A 21,205-nucleotide genomic window follows, 5' to 3' on the forward strand; every position below is an offset into this window, starting at 1 on the left:
ACAGTTACTCCCAGTTTCAAATAAAAACTATCAACGTCCAATCCCTGGGTGGGGGGACGGTAGTATGTATTGTGATCGTGATTGAGAGAGTTAAAGTGAAAATAAGATGGTAACTTTTACAAGTACTATAAATGTACACCATCTGTTACAGATGTTAACCAAGTGTATGTGTGTACTGTATAATATTAACAATAAGAGCAACTCACTACTGAAAACAGCAAATACAGTATATGAGGCAGTTGGGATTGAACCAGGGACTCTTGATTACGAGTCAGCAAATCTTACCATTACGCCACAGGAGCTGTTGTCTTATCCTTGAACCTTTTGTAAAAGTGTTCATTTGATCTTTGGACTTCAGGCTTCACACATTATATAGTTTATGCCTACATTTTGTCATTTTCTACTAAAATATGAAAAACGTTTCTGTTTAAAAATTTGCTTACACAAATTATTGTATAAACGGAACACACATGAAATGCATGTGTTCCAAATAATGATCTATTACTTCCACTCTAAAACTCCAGCACTTCAGTCCCAGAAAATCAATCAAGGCATGAGCTGGGAGAAGTTTGTGCATGTTCTAAGTTGGTGGGGAGATGGAATAGCAGGCTGCTTGCTGCTTGTCTTTATCTGCACATTTATGGGACAAAAGACGCTGGCAGAGAGGTGCGAACAGATTTCAGGTGGGCCAGATCTACAAGTTTTTTCGTAGGCTCTGGTAATTCTAGTGTTAAGTATGTCCAATAGCCCTTTTGGTTGTTGCCCATATGATAGTTCAAAGGGGGAGAAGCCTGTAGAGACTTGGGGAACTCCCTGATTGGCAAATAACATGAGGAGCAACTGATCCCAGTTCCTCCCATCCTTGCTTACCAAGCATTTGTTTGATGGTCTGATTGATTCTCTCCAATAGAATCTCAGTTTGAGTATAGTATACTAAGGTCCTTAAGTGCTTAATCCTGAGTAATTTGGCAGCCTCTCTGAACATTTCCAAGGTGAGTGGCATCTCTTGATCTTTTAAGAGTTCTTTAGGAATGCTGATATGTGCAAAGACCCTTATCAATTCCCGTGCAATATTTTTTTAATTGGCTGTTCCCAATGGGGTAGCCTCAGGGTAAGCTAACACAAGGATATATTTATGTCCTCTGGCTGAGGGTTCAAGAGGTCCAACAATATCAAGGGAATATTAGCTAAAGGAATGGGGATTAGAGGAGCACTGTCCCACCTAATAATCTGTCTCAATTGTCATGGCAGACAGGGAGTGCAAAAGTGTCAGATCTCCTTATTCATCCATTGGTCAATAGAATCTGAGCTTGATGCTCTTGAGTGTTTTTCAGTTCCCAGATGGGTGCCTAAGAGATGGGCATGTGCTAGCTTACAAACCTGCCACTAGAAGGTCCGCAGGACTAGTAACAATGATTGCACCTGAACCTTTGGCTCTGCTGTGCGATATATCAAATCATTATTAATAACAAAATGCAGTTCCTGTGGCATGGCATTTTTAGCGCGTTTTTCCATTTACTAAAAACTTCTGCATTTTTGGCAAACCTTAAGGAATCATCGTTCCATTGTTCCCTTTCAAAGAAAGTGAAAATGTTAAAAGAGATAGAGGGTCTGGGCTGACCTCAGTGGGTGCGGTGTTTGACAGCAATAGACCAATGCAGTCTGAGGTGACTCACTCTGGGATCCCCTTCGCGTCTACCATGTCACACTGGGTAACCATGTGACTCCTCAATGAAACTGGCTGTGATCGCAGAGTGGGGACAGCTTGGGAAGGGTTTCCCCATCCATAGCAAGCCCCAGAGAACACCCAGGAGTGGAATGTGCTACGTCACTTTTAATATCTGACAAGTCTCGCCCCAATAGCACCAGATAGGATGGATTTCAGAGGAATGCAATCCTGCTTGACTGTATAGTAAATTGATGACACATAAAGCCAACCTATAACCACCAAGTTCGATCCATCCATTATCCAACCCGCTATATCCTAACTACAGGGTCACAGGGGTCTGCTGGAGCCAATCCCAGCCAACACAGGGCAGGAAACAAACCCTCGGCAGTGTGCCAGTCCACCACAGTATACCACCAAGTTTCCCCTTATAAACAGGTCAGACTGTTGCAGGAGCACATAATGGCAAGTGACAATGGAAACGATGCTGCCGGAGTGTGGAGACTTTTTGACCATTTACTAACACCACTTCTGTACAAGTTAAAGATAAGGGGTTAGCAACTGCACTGTACTTTCCTCCTTTTGCAAAACTGCAGCCCTTTAGCTCATCGAGATGAGAGCAGTTGAGGATTGTATGCCCAGCTTCCCCACACTTGGAACAGAGTGGCATGACGTTTGCTTCTCCTTGGGCTTTGTCGTAGGCTCTGTGTTGCGGAGGGTCCTGATTGGCGACATGTCCCATCTTCACAGTTTGGCGAGCGGGCTGTTCCACACAGTCACTTTGCAAGGATCCCCTGTGCCACTCAAGGGTTTCAATGAGGGCTTCCATATGTTTGAATTTTTGTTGCTGGACTGGCTGGGCGAGGAACTTGAGGAGTGCGTTTACCAGAATGTCACAGGCAACTTGCTAAACAACCTTCTTTGAGTTATTTACATCTAGTCTTAGCCAACACCCTACTTTTCCGCAGATGTCAAAAGCCTGGGAACGTGACAGCCACTCTGGGTCGAATAACCACTACTGGCATACCCTCGTCTACTGGTCTAGGGAGATGCTATACCCTTTTAACACTTTGGCCTTCAGGCAATTGTGATCAGCTGTGGCTTTCTCATTGAGGTAGTACTCTACTGCACCTTACCCTTCAAGAATGGCGCCAGTATGTTCATCCACTCCGCTTGCTACCAGCAATGTGGTGGTGTGCTTGAAAATAAGAACATATGTTTCAATGTCATCATTATTTTGTAATGGTAAAAATACCTGGGACGGAGCTTTCTTTTGGTCCTGGTGGAGAGCCAAACTTGCCTGCTTCTGCGTCATACTCTCAGTAAGTTGTGTCCGCTGTTTCCCCATCTCGACCCACAGGGACTGTAAACAGTCCTTACCGACACAAGTTCACAACAGAATAGTACTGAGGATGAATGATAAGTGTTGATTTTTATGGCAGCAAGACTGGCGGGGGCGGGTCCAGGTGAAAACCGGAAGTGACATCATCGGTGGAAGAGTCATCAGTCAGCTGGTCTGCAGAGAGAGAGAGAGAGAAAGGATTACAGCACAGTGCCAACTGCTGGCACAGCAGGTAATCACACTTGATATACTGTATGCCTCACCATGAAGGTCTATAGAGAATTCCTGGGATTTCATGACTTATTGTTTTATTTCCTGACATCTAGCATAAATTATAGGACCTTACATACACACGTACACGTGTGCCTTTCCAAATAATGTTTAATGAATTTAGTCAAGCTCTTGACATATCTCAGGGAGAGTTAAAGAAAATAGGGTGCATTTAAGCATAATTTGAGTGCCAAAGTAGAAGGTCTGAATACTTCTAGAAATGAGATATTTCAGTTTTTAGTTTATAATAAATTGTCAAACCTTTCACTTAGCGGCAACACCTCCACTCTCCACGGCAGGTTACAACCTCAACGGAGCCGGTGAGAGATTCCTGACAAGATAATCTGAGCCTGAATCTGTAATTTTAAACCACAAGTTTGCCATTCTACGATAGTCTCACAAAAAATTACAAATACCTGCTAAAGAGGATACTGCTACACAGTAATGCCTTTGAAGTCAGGACATATGTTTACTTAAAAGTTTTGATCATTATGAAAATGTGGAGATCCAGCAATCTCGAGGGAATCCCGTACACTGGTACTGTGAGTGCTGTGCAGCGTGGAGGACGGACTTCTGTATTTTTCCCATTTGATTCTGGGGTTCATCAGTGGTGTGTTCTTCCTTCTGCTCTGTTCAACGCTTGTACGGACTGGGTGTTGGGCAAGGTCGCGGGTCCAGCAGCTGAGGGGCATCTTTTGGTGAAAAAAGATTCAAGGATCTTGACTTTGCTGACGATGCTGTGATCTCTGCGGAGTCAATGGAGGCTCTGATCGGGGTGCTCGACAGACTGAGCGAGGAGTCTGAGTGACTAGGCTTGCGAGTGTTCTGGATAAAAACCAAAGGGCCAGGCCTTTAATGACCTCTTGGGCTCAGCCATCATCTGTATGTCTGTTTGCGGAGAGAGTGTCGAACTTGTCACGAGTTTTACTTACCTTGGCAGTGAAATTCATGTCTCTGGTGACTCTTCCTGTAAAGTCAGTAGACAGATTGGGAAAGCATGGGGGGTCATGAGGTCGCTGGAAAGGGGTGTGTGGCGCTCCTGATGTCTATGCAAAAGGACGAAGGTCCAAGTCTTTAGAGTCCTGGTACTTCCTGTCTTGCTATATGGTTGCGAGACATGAACACTATCCAGTGACCTGAGACGAAGACTGGACTCCTTTGGTACTGTGTCTCTCCGGAAAATCCTTGGGTACCAGTGGTTTGACTTTGTGTCGAATGAGAGGTTGTTCATGGAGTCCCGAATGAGGCACATTACATGCATTGTGAGGGAGCGTCAGTTGCAGTACTACAGCCATGTGAAACGTTTCCCTGAGGGTGATCCAGCTCGTAAGATCCTCATTGTTGGGGACCTGAGCAGTTGGTCCAGGCCAAGGGGTCGCCCACTTAACACCTGGCTGCAGCTGATAGAGAGTCATTTCTGAGGGATGGGACTGGACCGCGTGTCTGCCTGGGGGGTTGCCAAATGAGATCCTGAAATGTTCTGTCGTGTAGTGGGTGCAGCAACATTCTGTACCAGCGCATGCTCCCAAACGTGACTTGACTTTAACAGTATGCGCACTGTCACTGTTGTTTTTATTTAGTCATTCATTTTAAAAACAGGTTTTTAATGTCTGGTCTTGTTAAATAAAAATAGGTGGCCGAAAAAAAAAAGAAAAGATTAAAACCACAAATTATTTTTGTCACATCATTGAAAGGTAAATTTGATTGGCTGACAACAAAAAAAACACCTTTGTCACGTCTGAAATGAAAAGGAGACCCGGGAGCCACATCCTTCAGATCTAGACTTGCCTGCAGGTTTTTACGAGATCATAAATTTCAAAATCAAAACTTCACAGCATTTGGCACAGGTAAGTATTCATCTGACTGTATGTAATTTGAGAGCAGATATACAGTTGTTCAGTATTTTTTTTTTTTTTTCATTTTAATTTTAAGAAGAATACAACAAATTTATACAGTATGAGTGTTAAAAGTGTTGTTTTAGACTTTCAGGGCACATGAACAGATTTGGTCTGATAAACGTGCTGTGTCTGTTAAGTGTTTAAGTTAATTAGCTATGTTTAAGATGACCACCAATTTCAACATTTTTTGCATGATTCTCAAATATCTGACTTGCATGGTGTTAATGGATTACCTCAAATTTCATTGTTTTGGGTTCACAACATACAACAGCCGTTTGTGACTAAATTTATAAAAAATGTGTTTGAAATATATATATATATATATATATATATATATATATATATATATATATATATATATATATATATATATATATATACTGTAAATATAATCAAATTTATACAGCAAAAGAAAACCAACAATAATAACTGATTTTTGGCCTATATTGTTATGGGGTATACAATCTGCGAATTTTCTCTGTATTTTCATTATATTTTGCTCAAGCCAAGTAAGATGAATTCTAATGCAAGACAGTTATATAGTCATTTTAATATCAAAAGCATATCCTCTTCCCAAATTATACGTCATTTTTAAAACAGTTGTTCAAAACAAATTGGTAAATTGGTTTATAGCTGTGGAAAGGAAGACATGCCAGTAGGTACTAGGCAACATCAAAAAACTTTATTATTTGGGGAAAAGATAGATTAAAGGGTTTGAGCTAAATTTACCTATCATATCGACAGCCAGCTAATCGCAATATCTAACAATCACGTGTCGCAAAACCCCCGGTAGAATTTTATAATAAATATGCCTCGTCTGAAGAGCGACATACGGAAGAAGGGGAGAAGAAGAAGAGAACAGAATAATGTCAGAAGAGAAAGCCAGCAATGTGCAACCATTTCCATCTCATCATCAGCAAAGCATCTCATGAACAACTACAAGTTCTATATCAGAAGCCTCCTGTGACATTTATTCTTATCATCTTTTACTTTTTGTAAGCTTTTTCTAAAGACTATATATATCCAGACTTTACTACCCACCTATTCTTTTATGCTTTAATCTACTAATATTATTATTCATGTAATAAATACCATGCTGCTTTTCACTCTCTATGCTTTGTCTTAACGTCTATAGAGTGATTGAAGTAATAAGTTAGATTTCTTTGAGCACCTGGTGCAGCCGGAGATTTGCCATATGCTCTGTGCTGCAAGGTTTATTAAGGGCTGAGGGTACGAGCTCCACCCAATAGTAGGGAACAAGATGTAAAGTAAGGCATTCTTGGCTGATAAATAGCCTATAGTCAAGAATGCTGAGCCTTTGTATGTTTGAATATTTTCTTGGAGACCAAAAGTAATATTTAGGTCTTAGATATATTTAAAACATCATATGTTGTTTGTGTCGATAATAAGTAAGTCTCTTGAAGTGATGAGAGAGTGACAGGTTTTGTTATTCATGAGGCACTTGTGTGGTTTAAAGTGCTAGAGGTTAACCAGCTGTGTGTATGTCATTCGTAGGGCACTGTTGTGGTGAGGGTCTGTGTGTCTGCGTTTAGCTATGTATACATGTGGTAATCTTAAGGTACGACAGTAGACCAACCTGATAATGAACTTGACGAGTACACTTACCCCTAGGTAAAGGGTAAGTAGAGGGAAACACCACAATAACACACATATATATATATATATATTGTGACGGACAGCCGGGTCCCATGCCCGGTCGGGACGCCCCTGCTACATATGTTCCAGCTCATTACCTCCCCCAGGACGCTAGGTGGCAGCCTCCCTGGCCAATGTTCATTTCCCACTCTCCCACGTGGCTCCCTGGGACATAGAGTCCTCTACAGCCTGGTTGGGAGAGGGGGTGGCCTCTAGGGGGCGCTGCCATGACTCAAGAGCCTGGCTGGACGAATCTTCAGCCCCACCCGGAGGTGCAATTAAGACCAGGTGGTCAAGCACCTGGAACACTTCCGGGTGGGGTATAAAACAAGCCAGCCTCCACCACTGGGTAGCCAGAATCGGGAGGAAGAGGACGAGGTTGCCTGGGAGGAGTGGTGGTACCAGAGAGGGAAGAGTATTGCTTGTGCTTTGGGACTGTGTTTGGGCTGTCTGGCACGGGGAAGACGTGTCACACAGCTGAAGAAAAATAAAAGCCTGTGTGTTTTTGTACATGTGCCTCTGCGTGGTCTGTGCCGGGTCGGGCGCTATATAGCTCCTTTTACATCTGGCGTAGCCGGCAGGATCCCGGTCCGTCCATTTGGGCCGGAACCTGCATCAAAACTTGTTGCAAGACCCGGCATAGCGAAGCGCAACAGCGCAAGGCACATGCTTGACTAGGCTGCACGGAGAGCGCACTCCCGACGCAGCCACAGGCAAGCTCAGCACAGCGCACTGAAGCGCGCACACATGGTAGGGGCCGCAAGCCGGCACGCGCTGCTCAGCGCGAGAGAGCCCAACCAAGGCCGCCAAGGAGCTGCTGCAGGCACCGTTCAATGGGGAAGAAAAAAGCCGGGCGGACACAGAGGCCAACTGGCAGATGCCGCCTAGCTAGTCCACCGCATGGGTTGCAACCGGAGGTAGGTGACGGGCCGCGGGTATGTTTTTCCGCGTGTGAGTCATCCTACCTCCTAGACGCCGAGGGGCGAAGCACCCGATTCGGGCAGGGGGACGGGTGTCCATGGCGTGACGGCGGAGCCAGCTCGGGAGAGAGCGAGGCGGAGCTGTGTCTTCCCTTCGGCCTGAGCCGCTAGCTGGGGGAGGAGAGCCCGGGCGAGCTTCCCAGCACGGTGTCCCTGCAACAGGAGTTGGAGCAGCCCCACGAAGCAGGTAAAGGGGGGGAGGGCGCATGTCAATCACCCACCGAGGAGGATTGGCAGGCGGGGATGACGAACCTTCTCCCCTCACCTCCGGAATACCCGAAGGGGCCTGTAGGGGACCGAAACTATTAACATTTCCTGGGCTGTAGGGAAGGTGCAATCCATTGTCCTGGCCCTACAGTCCTTGTTTAAAGAGTTTCAGGTCCTGCAGGAGTTGAAGGAGGGGCTTGAGAAGAAGCTCGGCAGCCCGTGCGGAGCCCTGTTTGAATGGCTTCATGCCAGCGGAATGCCAGCCTCCTACCAGCAGGACAGAGCGGTGCAGGTGAGTGAGACCTGTGCCGTAGAGAAAAAGGGGCGGGACGCATTAGCAGCAGTGATGGTCAGTACTGCCTGCCAGGCGGTCCCTCCCACCACACGAGAGGCTGCTGCGATGACCGACAGCTGGGCGGACGAGCGTGCGGGGAGGCAGCAGGTGGAAGCCGGCTGCCAGACAACCCCGCCCCGACCACCAGCCCTCTCCGGGTGTCCCCTGTCTTCTTCCCCCCTGCACTTCCTGGTGTGGCGGAAGTGGTGGGCTCCAGGTTTCTTCAGGCACTGGGGCGCCAGGGTTGGGCTTCCAAGCCGTCTACCCGTGGCCCCCAATACAACCAGGGTGGTCGCCCCCTCGTGGTCTGGAGGAGGTACAAGCCCTCCTCCGGTCCTCCTGGGTATCCCGGCTGGGCTCCACCCCCTGCCGGATGCCACAATATATATATATATATATATATACACACAATGGTGTGAAAAACTATTTGCCCCCTTCCCGAATTCTTATTCTTTTGCATGTTTGTCACACAATGTTTCTGATCATCAAACACATTTAACCATTAGTCAAATATAACACAAGTAAACACAAAATGCAGTTTTAAATGATGGTTTTATTATTTAGAGAAAAAATCCAAACCTACATGGCCCTGTGTGAAAAAGTAATTGCCCCCTTGTTCAAAAATAACCTAACTGTGGTGTATCACACCTGAGTTCAATTTCCGTAGCCACCCCCAGACCTGATTACTGCCACACCTGTTTCAATCAAGAAATCACTTAAATAGGAGCTGCCTGACACAGAGAAGCAGACCAAAAGCACCTCAAAAGCTAGAAATCATGCCAAGATCCAAAGAAAATAAGGAACAAATGAGAACAGAAGTAAATTAGATCTATCAGTCTGGTAAAGGTTATAAAGCCATTTCTAAAGCTTTGGGACTCCAGCAAACCACAGTGAGAGCCATTATCCACAAATGGCAAAAACATGGAACAGTGGTGAACCTTCCCAGAAGTGGCCGGCCGACTAAAATTACCCCAAGAGCGCAGAGACGACTCATCCAAGAGGTCACAAAAGACCCAAGGACAATGTCTAAAGAACTGCAGGCCTCACTTGCCTCAATTAAGGTCAGTGTTCACGACTCGGCCTGCATGGCAGATTTCCAAGACGCAAACCACTTTTAAGCAAAAAGAACATTAGGGCTCGTCTCAATTTTGCTAAGAAACATCTCAATGATTGCCAAGAGTTTTGGGAAAATACCTTGTGAACTGATGAGACAAAAGTTGAACTTTTTGGAAGGCAAATGTCCCGTTACATCTGGCGTAAAAGGAACATAGCATTTCAGAAAAAGAACATCATACCAACAGTAAAATATGGTGGTGGTAGTGTGGTGGTCTGGGGTTGTTTTGCTGGTTCAGGACCTGGAAGGCTGGAAGGATTCTACTGTCTACCAAAAAATCCTGAAGGAGAATGTCCGGCCATCTGTTCGTCAACTCAAGCTGAAGCGATCTTGGGTGCTGCAACAGGACAATGACCCAAAACACACCAGCAAATCCACCTCTGAATGGCTAAAGAAAAACAAAATGAAGACTTTGGAGTGGCCTAGTCAAAGTCCTGACCTGAATCCAATTGAGATGCTATGGCATGACCTTAAAAAGGCGGTTCATGCTAGAAAACCCTCAAATAAAGCTGAATTACAACAATTCAGCAAAGATGAGTGGGCCAAAATTCCTCCAGAGCGCTGTAAAAGACTCATTGCAAGTTATCGCAAACGCTTGATTGCAGTTATTGCTGCTAAGGATGGCTAAACCAGTTATTAGGTTCAGGGGGCAATTACTTTTTCACACAGGGCAATGTAGGTTTGGATTTTTTTTCTCCCTAAATAATAAAACCATCATTTAAAAACTGCATTTTGTGTTTACTTGTGTTATATTTGACTAATGGTTAAATGTGTTTGATGATCAGAAACATTTTGTGTGACAAACATGCAAAAGAATAAGAAATCAGGAAGGGGGCAAATAGTTTTTCACATCACTATATATATATAACAGATAAACAAAACATAACAGAAAAAAGGAGATTCAGGTGAGTCAACAGGTAAACTGGCATACACACACACACACACACACACACACACTGGAGCTCAAGGCTAAGTAAGAGAAAAGAAAAGTAAAAAGGAAAGGTGGACAGGAGAAACTGCTGCATGGAGTAACCACTGACCAGCTCTTTACTAACTGAGCGGCATGAAACCATGTGTGGATAATAGAGCCAGAAGAGATGTTCAAGGAGGACAAGATTATAAATTGAAGACTTCCAGACTGCAGGAAAGACAGGGGCAGGAGATTTCCAGGTAGAGGCTAAAAGCAGTTTATCTGCTATAGTCATTATAAGGCTCCATTTTTGAGAGAGAAAGGGAAAGTGACGAAAGACAAGAAAGTTATAAGAGGAGGAGAAAATGAGGGGACAAGAGAGAGGGATTCAGCCGCATATCGTCAGGGAGCCACAGGACAAATGTGACATAGAAAATCTAATTCTAGTTTCCAGTAGATAGTCTATGAACAAATTTAAATCGTGTGTGCTGGTGATTAAGATTTTTAGAGCAATTTATGATATTTAGAAAGATGGTTTTCCAGCACAATGCAGAGCATGGGGAAAGGTTTGCTAGCCAATTAGACATGATTGGGAGTATTTTTGAAGGGAACTTTTGCAGAGGAGGAAACAGAGGCCAGATACTGGTTTGGGCTAAAGGGAAATGGATGAAGCAAATGAGAACAAGGAAGCATTGGAAAGTTGCAAGAAAGGGAGACTCCACATGTCCTGATCACAGACCTCAGCTGCAAATAGAATTAGTAGGAAGTGGAGTGGATAGGATGTGTAGCTCAAAGAGAAAGGAATGTTTCCAGCCCTGACTCATTAAATGTATCTCCTAGCACAGCTATACCAGAAAAACTGGATGCCCTCTGATATTTACGGCAGAATTACAAAATAAAGGAGTGTGGAGGTGGCATCTGTGCAAAGGACCCATCAATTTTTCAGTACTTCTCCATGTCTGATGGGCATAAGGTAGAATGGGGCAAACAATAGGAGAAAGGGACTTTTAAAAAGAAATGGAAATGAAGTTGTGCAATGGGGGAAAATATATATTGTTTCTATGGGCAACCAGGATGGAGGATGCTGAGGAGGGCAGACTGAGCTCCAGACTGGCCTTAGAGTACAAGCAAGGTGGTACACCTCCAAATCATGAAGGCAGAGGCCCCCAACTGACCTGTTTCTGATTAAAGTAAAGTGTTTAATAGATGGTCTCTTGTTATTCAAAAGTAATGAAAACACCAGATACTTAACAGATTGCCAGAACATAGGTGGAGGAGGAACAGGGGGCGTAGAGCTAACAAAGTTAATTCTAGGGAGCAAATTCATTTTAACAGCTGTCAGTCTGGATTTGAATGAGAGAGGGAGATGGGACCAAGAAGAAATGGAGTTTCTGACACCTTTCAGAACACGGCGAAAGTTGTCAGCTACAAGTCCCTGGACCCCGTCATAGATGTTCAAAGCCAGGTATCTGAAAGGCACTGTTTGGGGAATGAATGAGGGGAATGTAAAGAGATGACAAAAAGAATTTAGTGGGAAAAGAACAGATTTAGACCAGTTAATCTTAAAACCAGACAGGGCTTCATCGACGGTAAAGAGATTGTGGACATGGGGAAGATCAGCAGGAGTATTAATAAGGTAGAGAAGAACATCGTCTGCATACAATGAAATTTTTGGGGGTATATCTTTAATCAACATGGGACTGATATTATTCCATATTGATTAATACTCTGAGTTGCAGAGAGCTACTGCCAGAGGCTGTAATGAAAAGATAAAGAGAAGTGTGGAAGTCCTTTCAAATGGGATCTCTGCTTCTAGGGAAAAAAAAAAAAATAACAGAAGGTGTGGAAAGAGTAGGGGCAACATACAATACATGCAGCAAGCACCGAACATTGTCAACCGCATGACGGGACTTAATAAAACGACTTTGAATCAGTTTAAAAATCACTGCCTACAGCCCATATGCAAGTGTCTTTGCAAGCAGCTTCACATCAAAATTCATTAGTGATAATGGGTGATAACTGGAGTAATCGTGGGGTCTTCATACTCTTTAAGCAACAAGGTTATCAGGGCTAAATTAAATAAAGTGCTAAGGTGGGATGAAGAAAGGGCAGTGTTAAGCATCTGGAAAATGGGACTGATTGTTACTTCCAAAAAGTGGATAAGTGATGTATTAAATTCCCATTGTGGTGCCCAGGAGACAAGAGAGGGCGTAAACATGTATAGCATAGCACACTTATGATCAGAGATGCAGGAGGAGAGGAGACTACCATTAGTAATGGCAGAAACTAGAGAGCGAGGAACAAAAATGTAATCAATGAATGACTGTGAGTTAAAGTGATGAGAAAAAGGGAGTACAAAAGGGGTTAATTAAATAAAATGAATCAACCACATTAAGATCAGCCACAAATTTACACAAACTGCGACTAGTGTGTTAGAATCTGACTAGCCAAGTCTTGGAAGAAGGAATCATGAAAGGGGGTGCCAGAATATTTGTTTCAACAACAACAAAAACATTTATTTCTATAGCACATTTTCAGACAAATAACGTAGCTCAAAGTGTTTACAAGATGAAGAAAAAAAAGAAAAAATATAAAAATATAAGAATTAGGCAATACTAATTAACAAAGAATAAAGTTAGGTCCAACTTCTAGGGAGGACAGAAAAAACAAAACAAAATGAAAAACTCCAGAGGGCTGGAGAACAAAAACAAAATGTACAGGAGTTCTGAGGTTACGCATTCTACTTAACACAAATTATCTCAATCAGTCCGAATGTTTTTTTCAGACTTCACATGGAGGAATTCGATGATGTTGGTCATGTGGACATCTGGCCTTCAATCCATTAATGTAAGGACTGCATGGTGCTTTGATAAGGTGGCAGATCGCCACCACAGAAAACTGGAGAAAGAACAGAAAGTAGGGGTTAGTACGCACTGCGGAGACATGATAAAAATGATCATTCAATGCATACAAAGAATATCAGGGTTACACTAAAATGTAGCTATGAGAAGTTTTCAGCAGTTTTTTAAAGTTCTCCACCGTATCAGCCTGTCGAATTTCTATCGGTCAGCTATTCCAGATTTTAGGTGTATAACAGCAGAAGGGTACATCACCAATTTTTTTAAGTTTACCTCTGGGAATTATACGAAGACCCCTATTTGAAGATCTAAGGTTGCGATTTGGAGTGTAAGGTGATAGGCATTCCGAAATATAGGATGGAGAGAGATTATTTAAGGTTTCGACAGAAACAAACAGAAAACAGAAAAATTGTAGTCTGTACTATGGGGAAACCCTCACCATAATACAAATTTGGGATGAAAATGGTAGTCATCTGAAAATGATAGTATCTTTTTAATTTCTGTTTTAATGCATACACAAGTGAGAATGAAGTAACTGTTACACTGCAACTACTAGCTGCAACCACACCTCCTGCTGGTCGTGGTAAGAAGGCTGTGATACTGGAAAAGTATGTAGCACTAATGGCTGTGAGCAGAAAATAAGGATGAGAAAATGGAGTAATATCTTGTGCCAAAACATGCTTCTTTTATGCTTAAAGGCTTGTTGTATGTATGTATAAGTTTGCCTTTCAGACTTGGTAAAATCTTAAGAGTAAATACACCAAAGTTACTTGTGCAGAGGGTGCCAGAGCAGTACAGAGACTCCTGTGTTCCAGTTTGCTTCCTGTATTTGTAAAGTGAGAGACGTTTTCATACTTGCAGTGGGAGCATGGGACTCTGCTCATGGTAATCTTCTCTATTTTCCTGTTCCTACTTGATGTTAAGATGCAGCTTAGGTCTGGAGTACAGGGTACAATTCTTGAAATTGAAAGAACAATATTTGAGTTTTTTAAAGGCACAAGTAAATATCTTCACTTATTTGACTCCAGTCATCTCTACCTGGAAAATAAAAGAATTCACAGGGGACTCCATCAGCACTATTGAGCTCTGTGAAGGCATCTACAAGATAGAAAACTCAGGTAGTGAACCAACGGCAAAGTGAATTAAACAGTTTTAAAGGTTTCTGTTACCATGAAATGTTAGACTCTCACATACCTATATCTGAAGCCACACTGTTTGACTGCTATCTGTCTAAAAGTGTGTTTCTCTGTAAATGAATCACTTCTAAAAAAAAGCAAAAGTGCAGTCTGATCTCTGACACTCTAAGTTAGTTTGGGGGTATCTGGGAAGTCTTCAGGATGGACTAGAGATTATTGTTGAACATTGGATGACCCACCTGTTTGTGTTGGACTGCGTAAATTGAAATAAACAGCATAAGGTTGTAATTTTAGGTAACATCACATGCAGGACAGGAGAACCACAGGAATAAGCAAAAAGTAACTTTGTTTTATTTACAGTATTTATTCTTTTTTTTTTTATTTTTGCAGAGTATATTTTGTAAAATATACACACTGAGAAGAAAAGGATTGGATTATTGATTACGCAGCTGAGGTGCTTGTTTTTGAAGAGAAGTTTCACCCATCCCAAGCAACGATGCTGAACTGGTTCAAGTAATATTTTTAATATTTTACAGACAACTAAGTTAAAGTGTTTCTTCCAGGTCTGCAGGCGATAAAACTAAATGAAAAACAAAACAAACATAATCAGTAATAATTATAGGCCTGGAGTTTAAACAGCATTTGGGAAACTGTTTTTTCGTTTAATTTTCTAACCCACTTAATCCAGACCAGGGTTTTAGGGGTAGAATAGGAAGAAAGGCTGGAACAAACCCTGAACGGGGTGCCAGTTTATCACAGGGCAAACACACCCACACACAAACCCACTAGGGCCAATTAAACATCAACAATTCACCTAACATGAATTTCTTTTTACAGTGGAAGGAAACTAGAGCATCAGGAGAAAACTCAAAGAGGCACAGGGAGAAACATTCAAACTCCACGTAGGGAGGACTTGAGACATGAGCCCTGCTCTCCTTACTGTAAGGTAGCAGCAGTACCATCTACACCACCGTGCCACACGGGAAACTGATGCAAAAGAAAATCCAAGTTTAATGTACACAGTGGCCTAGATGTCAGTCTATAAAATATTATTTCAACTTTTGTTGAAATTCAGTGGTAGAGGTTGGTAATCGGCTGTAAACTGCGACAAAACACCATTACACTTTAGTTCAACTCTCTTTGCTAGAAGTCAAATTAACTTGGTTTGTTGTTTTAACCTCGATTCCCTGCACGTGTGTGAGTGGCGAAGAGCAAACAACCTCTATAATGGCATCGACATCTGGCGAGAGACTAAAGCGAATGTGCAAATTAAAATACTCCATGGGCGTATTAAGTATTATCGCTGAATTGGACTCTGACTTGTAATTTGATGCAAGTGATCTGGAGACGTAGATCGAAAACGCAAGTGAGGTAACAGCGTCATCTGATCAGTCCCCAGCTGATCGTGGTGCTGAGCACGTTCGTGTAGCTGTTATGCCTACAGCAGCGTTTGCCTGGGAGGACCACCACTTATGATGACAAGAGGTACAAAACATATTGTGTCACACTGCGACTGCCACTGACACCCACCTGTTGTGCGACAGGACAACATTCCTGCTAGCCATCGAGGCACAAACCCAACCACGCCGACCCCCGCCCGCGCAGCCACTAACGCCAACAGTAGCCAGTGTGTAGCAAAAGATGTTTTATGTTGATTTATGTGTGAAACCATTGCTTTGTGTGCTTTTCAGAAAACTGAGATTTTTGGAAAAAATTTTCAGCCCTCAAAGAGTTAAATCAAATATGAGAGGAGTTAACCAGCATTCACTGTAACACTTAGAAGGTCCATATTCTGCTGGAGTTTGCTATAACAAATGAGAATGCTCATAGCGGTTTGACTGGACTGCAGCACTGACACTTTCCACCTGCCTTTTAATTTGAAGATGCCTTGTTTGAACAATCTGTGTGTAAAATGAGAGTGAACAACTGATACATATTATTTAGTAACTGACCAGGGGATACAGACGATTTATGATAAAGTAACTACAAAAAAGTGTAAAATTTATCCATCCATCCATCCATTCTCTTCCGCTTATCCGAGGTCGGGTCATGGGGACAGCAGCTTGAGCAGAGAGGCCCAGACTTCCCTCTCCCCGGCCACTTCTTCCAGCTCTTCCAAGAGAATCCCAAGGCGTTCCCAGGCCAGCCGGGAGGCATAGTCCCTCCAGTGTGTCCTGGGTCTTCCCCGGGGCTTCCTCCAGGTTGGACGTGCCCGGAACACCTCACCAGGGAGGCGTCCAGGAGGCATCCTGATCAGATGCCCGAGCCACCTCATCTGACTCCTCTCGATGCGGAGGAGCAGCGGCTCTACTCTGAGCCCCTCCCGGATGACTGAGCTTCTCACCCTATCTTTAAGGGAAAGCCCAGACACCCTGCGGAGGAAACTCATTTCAGCCGCTTGTATTCGCGATCTCGTTCTTTCGGTCACTACCCATAGCTCATGACCATAGGTGAGGGTAGGAACATAGATCGACTGGTAAATTGAGAGCTTTGCCTTACGGCTCAGCTCCTTTTTCACCACGACAGACCGATGCAGAGCCCGCATCACTGAGGATGCCGCACCGATCCGCCTGTCGATCTCACGCTCCATTCTTCCCTCACTCGTGAACAAGACCCCAAGATACTTAAACTCCTCCACTTGGGGCAGGATCTCTCCCCCAACCCTGAGAGGGCACTCCACCCTTTTCCGGCTGAGGACCATGGTCTCGGATTTGGAGGTGCTGATTCTCATCCCAGCCGCTTCACACTCAGCTGCGAACCGATACAGAGAGAGCTGAAGATCACGGCCTGATGAAGCAAACAGGACAACATCATCTGCAATAAGCAGTGACCCAATCCTGAGTCTACCAAACCGGACCCCTTCAACACCCTGGCTGCACCTAGAAATTCTTTCCATAAAAGTTATGAACAGAATGGGTGACAAAAGGCAGCCCTGGCGTAGTCCAACTCTCACTGGAAACGGGCTTGATTTACTGCTGGCAATGAGGACCAGGCTCTGACACCGGTTGTACAGAGACCGAACAGCTCTTATCAGGGGGTCCGGTACCCCATACTCCCGGGCACCCCCCACAGGATTCCCCGAGGGACACGGTCGAACGCCTTTTCTGAGTCCACAAAGCACATGTAGACTGGTTGGGCAAACTCCCATACACCCTCCAGGACACTGTTCCGCAACCAGGACGAAAACCACACCGTTCCTCCTGAATCCGAGGTTCGACTCTCCGACGGACCCTCCACTCCAGAACCCCCGAATAGACTTTTCCAGGGAGGCTGAAGAGTGTGATCCCTCTGTAATTGGAACACACCCTCCGGTCCCCCTTTTTAAAGAAGGGGACCACCACCCCGGTCTGCCAATCCAGAGGCACTGTTCCCGATGTACATGCGATGTTGCAGAGACGTGTCAACCAAGACAGTCCTACAACATCCAGAGCCTTGAGGAACTCCGGGCATATCTCATCCACCCCCAGGGCCCTGCCACCAAGGAGTTTTTTAACCACCTCAGTGTCCTCAGTCCCAGAAATGGGAGAGCCCATCTCAGAGTCCCCAGGCTCTGCTTCCTCATTGGAAGGCATTCGACAGCACATTTTTCATGCAAGGCATAGAGTGCTGTACATGATGTTAAAGAAAAACTGCAAGTTTAAAAAATAGTCTGACTTAGCATAAATCACGCTAATTCGGGGTGTTCATAAGAAATGTAATGATTTACTTCATGAGGTAGAAGTACTTAATAAGCAAGAATAGTTCTGTCACATAGTTGAAATATTAAAATGTGTGTTTGTGACGTGTGAGTCCTTGCCTTGCACCCCAAAACACAAGGTTGAGTCTCAGTACTTTAGCAAAACCAGCTTTATTCAGCTTGAAACAGGAACAACACTGTAATTTATTTATTGTAGCGGAATCTGCCACTCTCCTGTACACAGACACAGTGATCAGGCAGAGTTGTGGCCAGGTTAGTGGCCAAGTAATACTGTTCTCTGTATTTATAATGTTTCTTGGATGACCCATCGACTGCAGACGCTCATAGCATGACTGCGATCTTTTTGGATTTGTCTTCCACAGACGCAGCGGTTGCGCTTCGGGACACTCTTCAGCGTGTCATTCCATTGGGAGTAGTCTCAAAAGAGTTTAGAAACCTTACAGTTTAAAGACTAAATGTTCTTAATTGCAATAGTAATTAGTCATTTTTCACCCTCTGACAGAGGTCAATAGAGGGCTAGTATAGAATCAAATCAGTGGTGTAGTGGTGTCTGGAGAAGTGGGTATACTGTAAATTTAGCCCCCAAATTTTTTAGCGACCTAAACAGCAAAAGAAAAAAGTGCCCCATTATTAATAGTGACAGTCTTACATATTTAGTTCCCACTAGAATGGGACAGTACTATTTACTTCTGAGTATCTTCAAGTATACTTCAAGTATCATTACGAGATCAACAAACTAGAGATGCAGATTCTGCAGATCTGTCTGGTTCCTAGATTAATGAATGATTCAACTGCATAATGCATACATTTTCTTACTCCATGAGGAAAAGTAGATTCTTTTGTAAACAGTGTCTAATCTGCAACAGATAGTGAAGGCCAGAGAGTGAAACAATTATAAAATTAAAATGATTTGTCAGTGGCAGTATGCAAAAATTACTGGTGGTACAGAGGCCCATTTCATTAATATTAGATACATTTAACATGAAGCCAAAGCCTTTTCAGTCAGAGATGCATTTATTTTTTACAAAATTTAAACAGCTGATTTTCGAAATAAAATATTTGACCATTCTGAATATTCATTAGCTATGACAACAGAGAGCAATAACAAGGCTGTAGCCATTCATTATTGGTATTAGTCATAAAATTATTGGTGTGAAAATGGTACCAACACACTAACACAGTTTCAAATTTAAAATCAGCATTTCTCAGGAAGAATAGCGTACTTAAGCTAGAAATGCTTTAATGTCCAGGCCGTTTGGACACCAGCTAGTGCTCGGGGAAAGCGGTGTAAATGTAACGTTATAAACTCTCCCCAACACCTGTTAGTCTGTCTATACTCAAAAATAAGCACTGATGTGAAAGTCAGGTTGAAATATCTTGTGTTTTAAAATGCAACCAACCGGAATTTGTTGACAGCTAGAAGCTTTGATGCTAATGAAAGTTAGGGAAGCTAACTTAACACTAGCCACAGCATGAGCAAATTGGAACAACAAAAAATAAATGAAACTAAATAAAAAGCTGCTAGTTAATGCTGTAGAAACGCTGTATTAACATAATTTACAAATCTTGCATTATAAAGTACTCACCATGGTTGACGTGTTCTTCCATTGAATTTGCAAAGTCGATTGGAGATTTACCACCTCCCCCGTCAGCACCCCCTCCGACTAGGGTTGGGGACTGAGAGGCTGTGAGCGTTGGGCTGTGGCTACCTGTCCGACTGGACAGTAGCAATAATGTAGCTTCACAAGGTCGTTTGTTCTGAAAGCTAATTTTTGTTTGTATGGTTCGCTTCATTTTCACTATTAACTTTTCATGTGAGGACATATTTTGGTATGCAACAATGGACCGACAGGAAGGTTGCGGCAAAGGATATTTTTCCCGGTTTAGCAAAGGAACAGCATGTCCCGCCCTACTCTGCCTCTGATTGGCGTAATCCGTTTGCCCTAACCAATCATTAGTTCTCCCAAAACGTAATCAAAACAGACAACGATGGCAGAAAAAAATTGACGTGCCTGCAGCACATAAATGCGTATCAGCGTGTCAGTGTGGATGTAGACTGTCACAGTGTGTGGACTGAAAAGCGGCGTATACCCGCATATTCCCTGTATTACACTGCAGCGTATACCCTTAACAGGGGGATTTAGAAGTGGGTATACGCTGTGACGACCTAATAAGAAGTGGGTATACGCCGTATACCTGCGTATACCCTGGACTACACTACTGGATTAAATTTAATATCATATTCATAATCTCTGGCCTTCAAATGATTTAAAATTATATCCCAAATGCTTATGTTTGAAATTTGTCATTTTTTAATCATCTAGGAGTGGCTCTTAGAGGGTTAGGACCACAGGTAAAGAGTCAGATATTAAAAATATGATCATATTTGTGATCAGCAACCTCAAACTAGCATAGAGGGTACTGTGCTGCTACCTGGATGGTTTCTGGTTCAAATCCCATTGCTACCTGAAGGAGTCCTACTCCATTGAATCCCCAACCTAAAAATTGCCCTGGTGGTGCTGTACAATGGCTAACCCAGTGCCCTGACCTCCAAATTTCATGCAAAAAGTCAACTTCCCTTAGGGATTAATAAAGTATATCAAACCTATTTTACCAATTCCCATTTTTTCAATGTTCTGTGAAAATAAGTAACTTTGACCCTTCATATTTCATTAGATTGTGAACCACTGTGGTCAGTTGATGTGGCACAACACAGGTGTAATTTCCCTTTACATAATATGGTCCTAAAATGGCCTTAAAATAAATCTTTTTTCTTAATTAATGCCCAATTTTTGTTGCTAATTAACTGTTGCTTTGCTTTGCTTTAAAAATTGACTTGCTATTTAATACTCAGGCCTCTTAATTGTTTTTTCCATAATTAGCAGCCAAATAATAATGAGATACAAAATGAACAAACACATAACCGGCTAACCTGTGCCCTCCACAGTGAAATGTGAAGGTGTCAGTAATGTCGATCTGCTTAAGTCAACAAAACATTTTGATGGCGCTCTTTTAAAAAAATAAAATCAACAGATTTGGATATGTCCGGGGTGGCAGAATGAGAGTAGCAACAAATTATGGGTTTAAATAATTGGTATAATTAACAACAGAAATCAGCTTCTAATTGGAATTAAGTT

At 43.1% G+C, this 21,205-nt stretch overlaps 1 protein-coding gene across 1 annotated transcript in view; it reads left to right on the forward strand.

The window, feature by feature from the left end:
- Positions 1-5,055: 5,055 nt before the first annotated feature.
- LOC120526370 (cytosolic phospholipase A2 gamma-like) overlaps positions 5,056-21,205 on the forward strand; it is a 114,320-nt gene continuing 98,170 nt past the window's right edge. The window contains exons 1-2 of the mRNA XM_039749505.1: positions 5,056-5,125; positions 14,762-14,884. Of these exons, the coding sequence (XP_039605439.1) occupies positions 14,868-14,884 (17 nt within the window). The 5' untranslated portion in view covers positions 5,056-5,125; positions 14,762-14,867. The remainder of the gene's footprint in view (positions 5,126-14,761; positions 14,885-21,205) is intronic.

Source organism: Polypterus senegalus, chromosome 3 (assembly GCF_016835505.1).
Source record: "Polypterus senegalus isolate Bchr_013 chromosome 3, ASM1683550v1, whole genome shotgun sequence".
In the NCBI taxonomy this organism is placed as follows: domain Eukaryota; kingdom Metazoa; phylum Chordata; class Cladistia; order Polypteriformes; family Polypteridae; genus Polypterus; species Polypterus senegalus.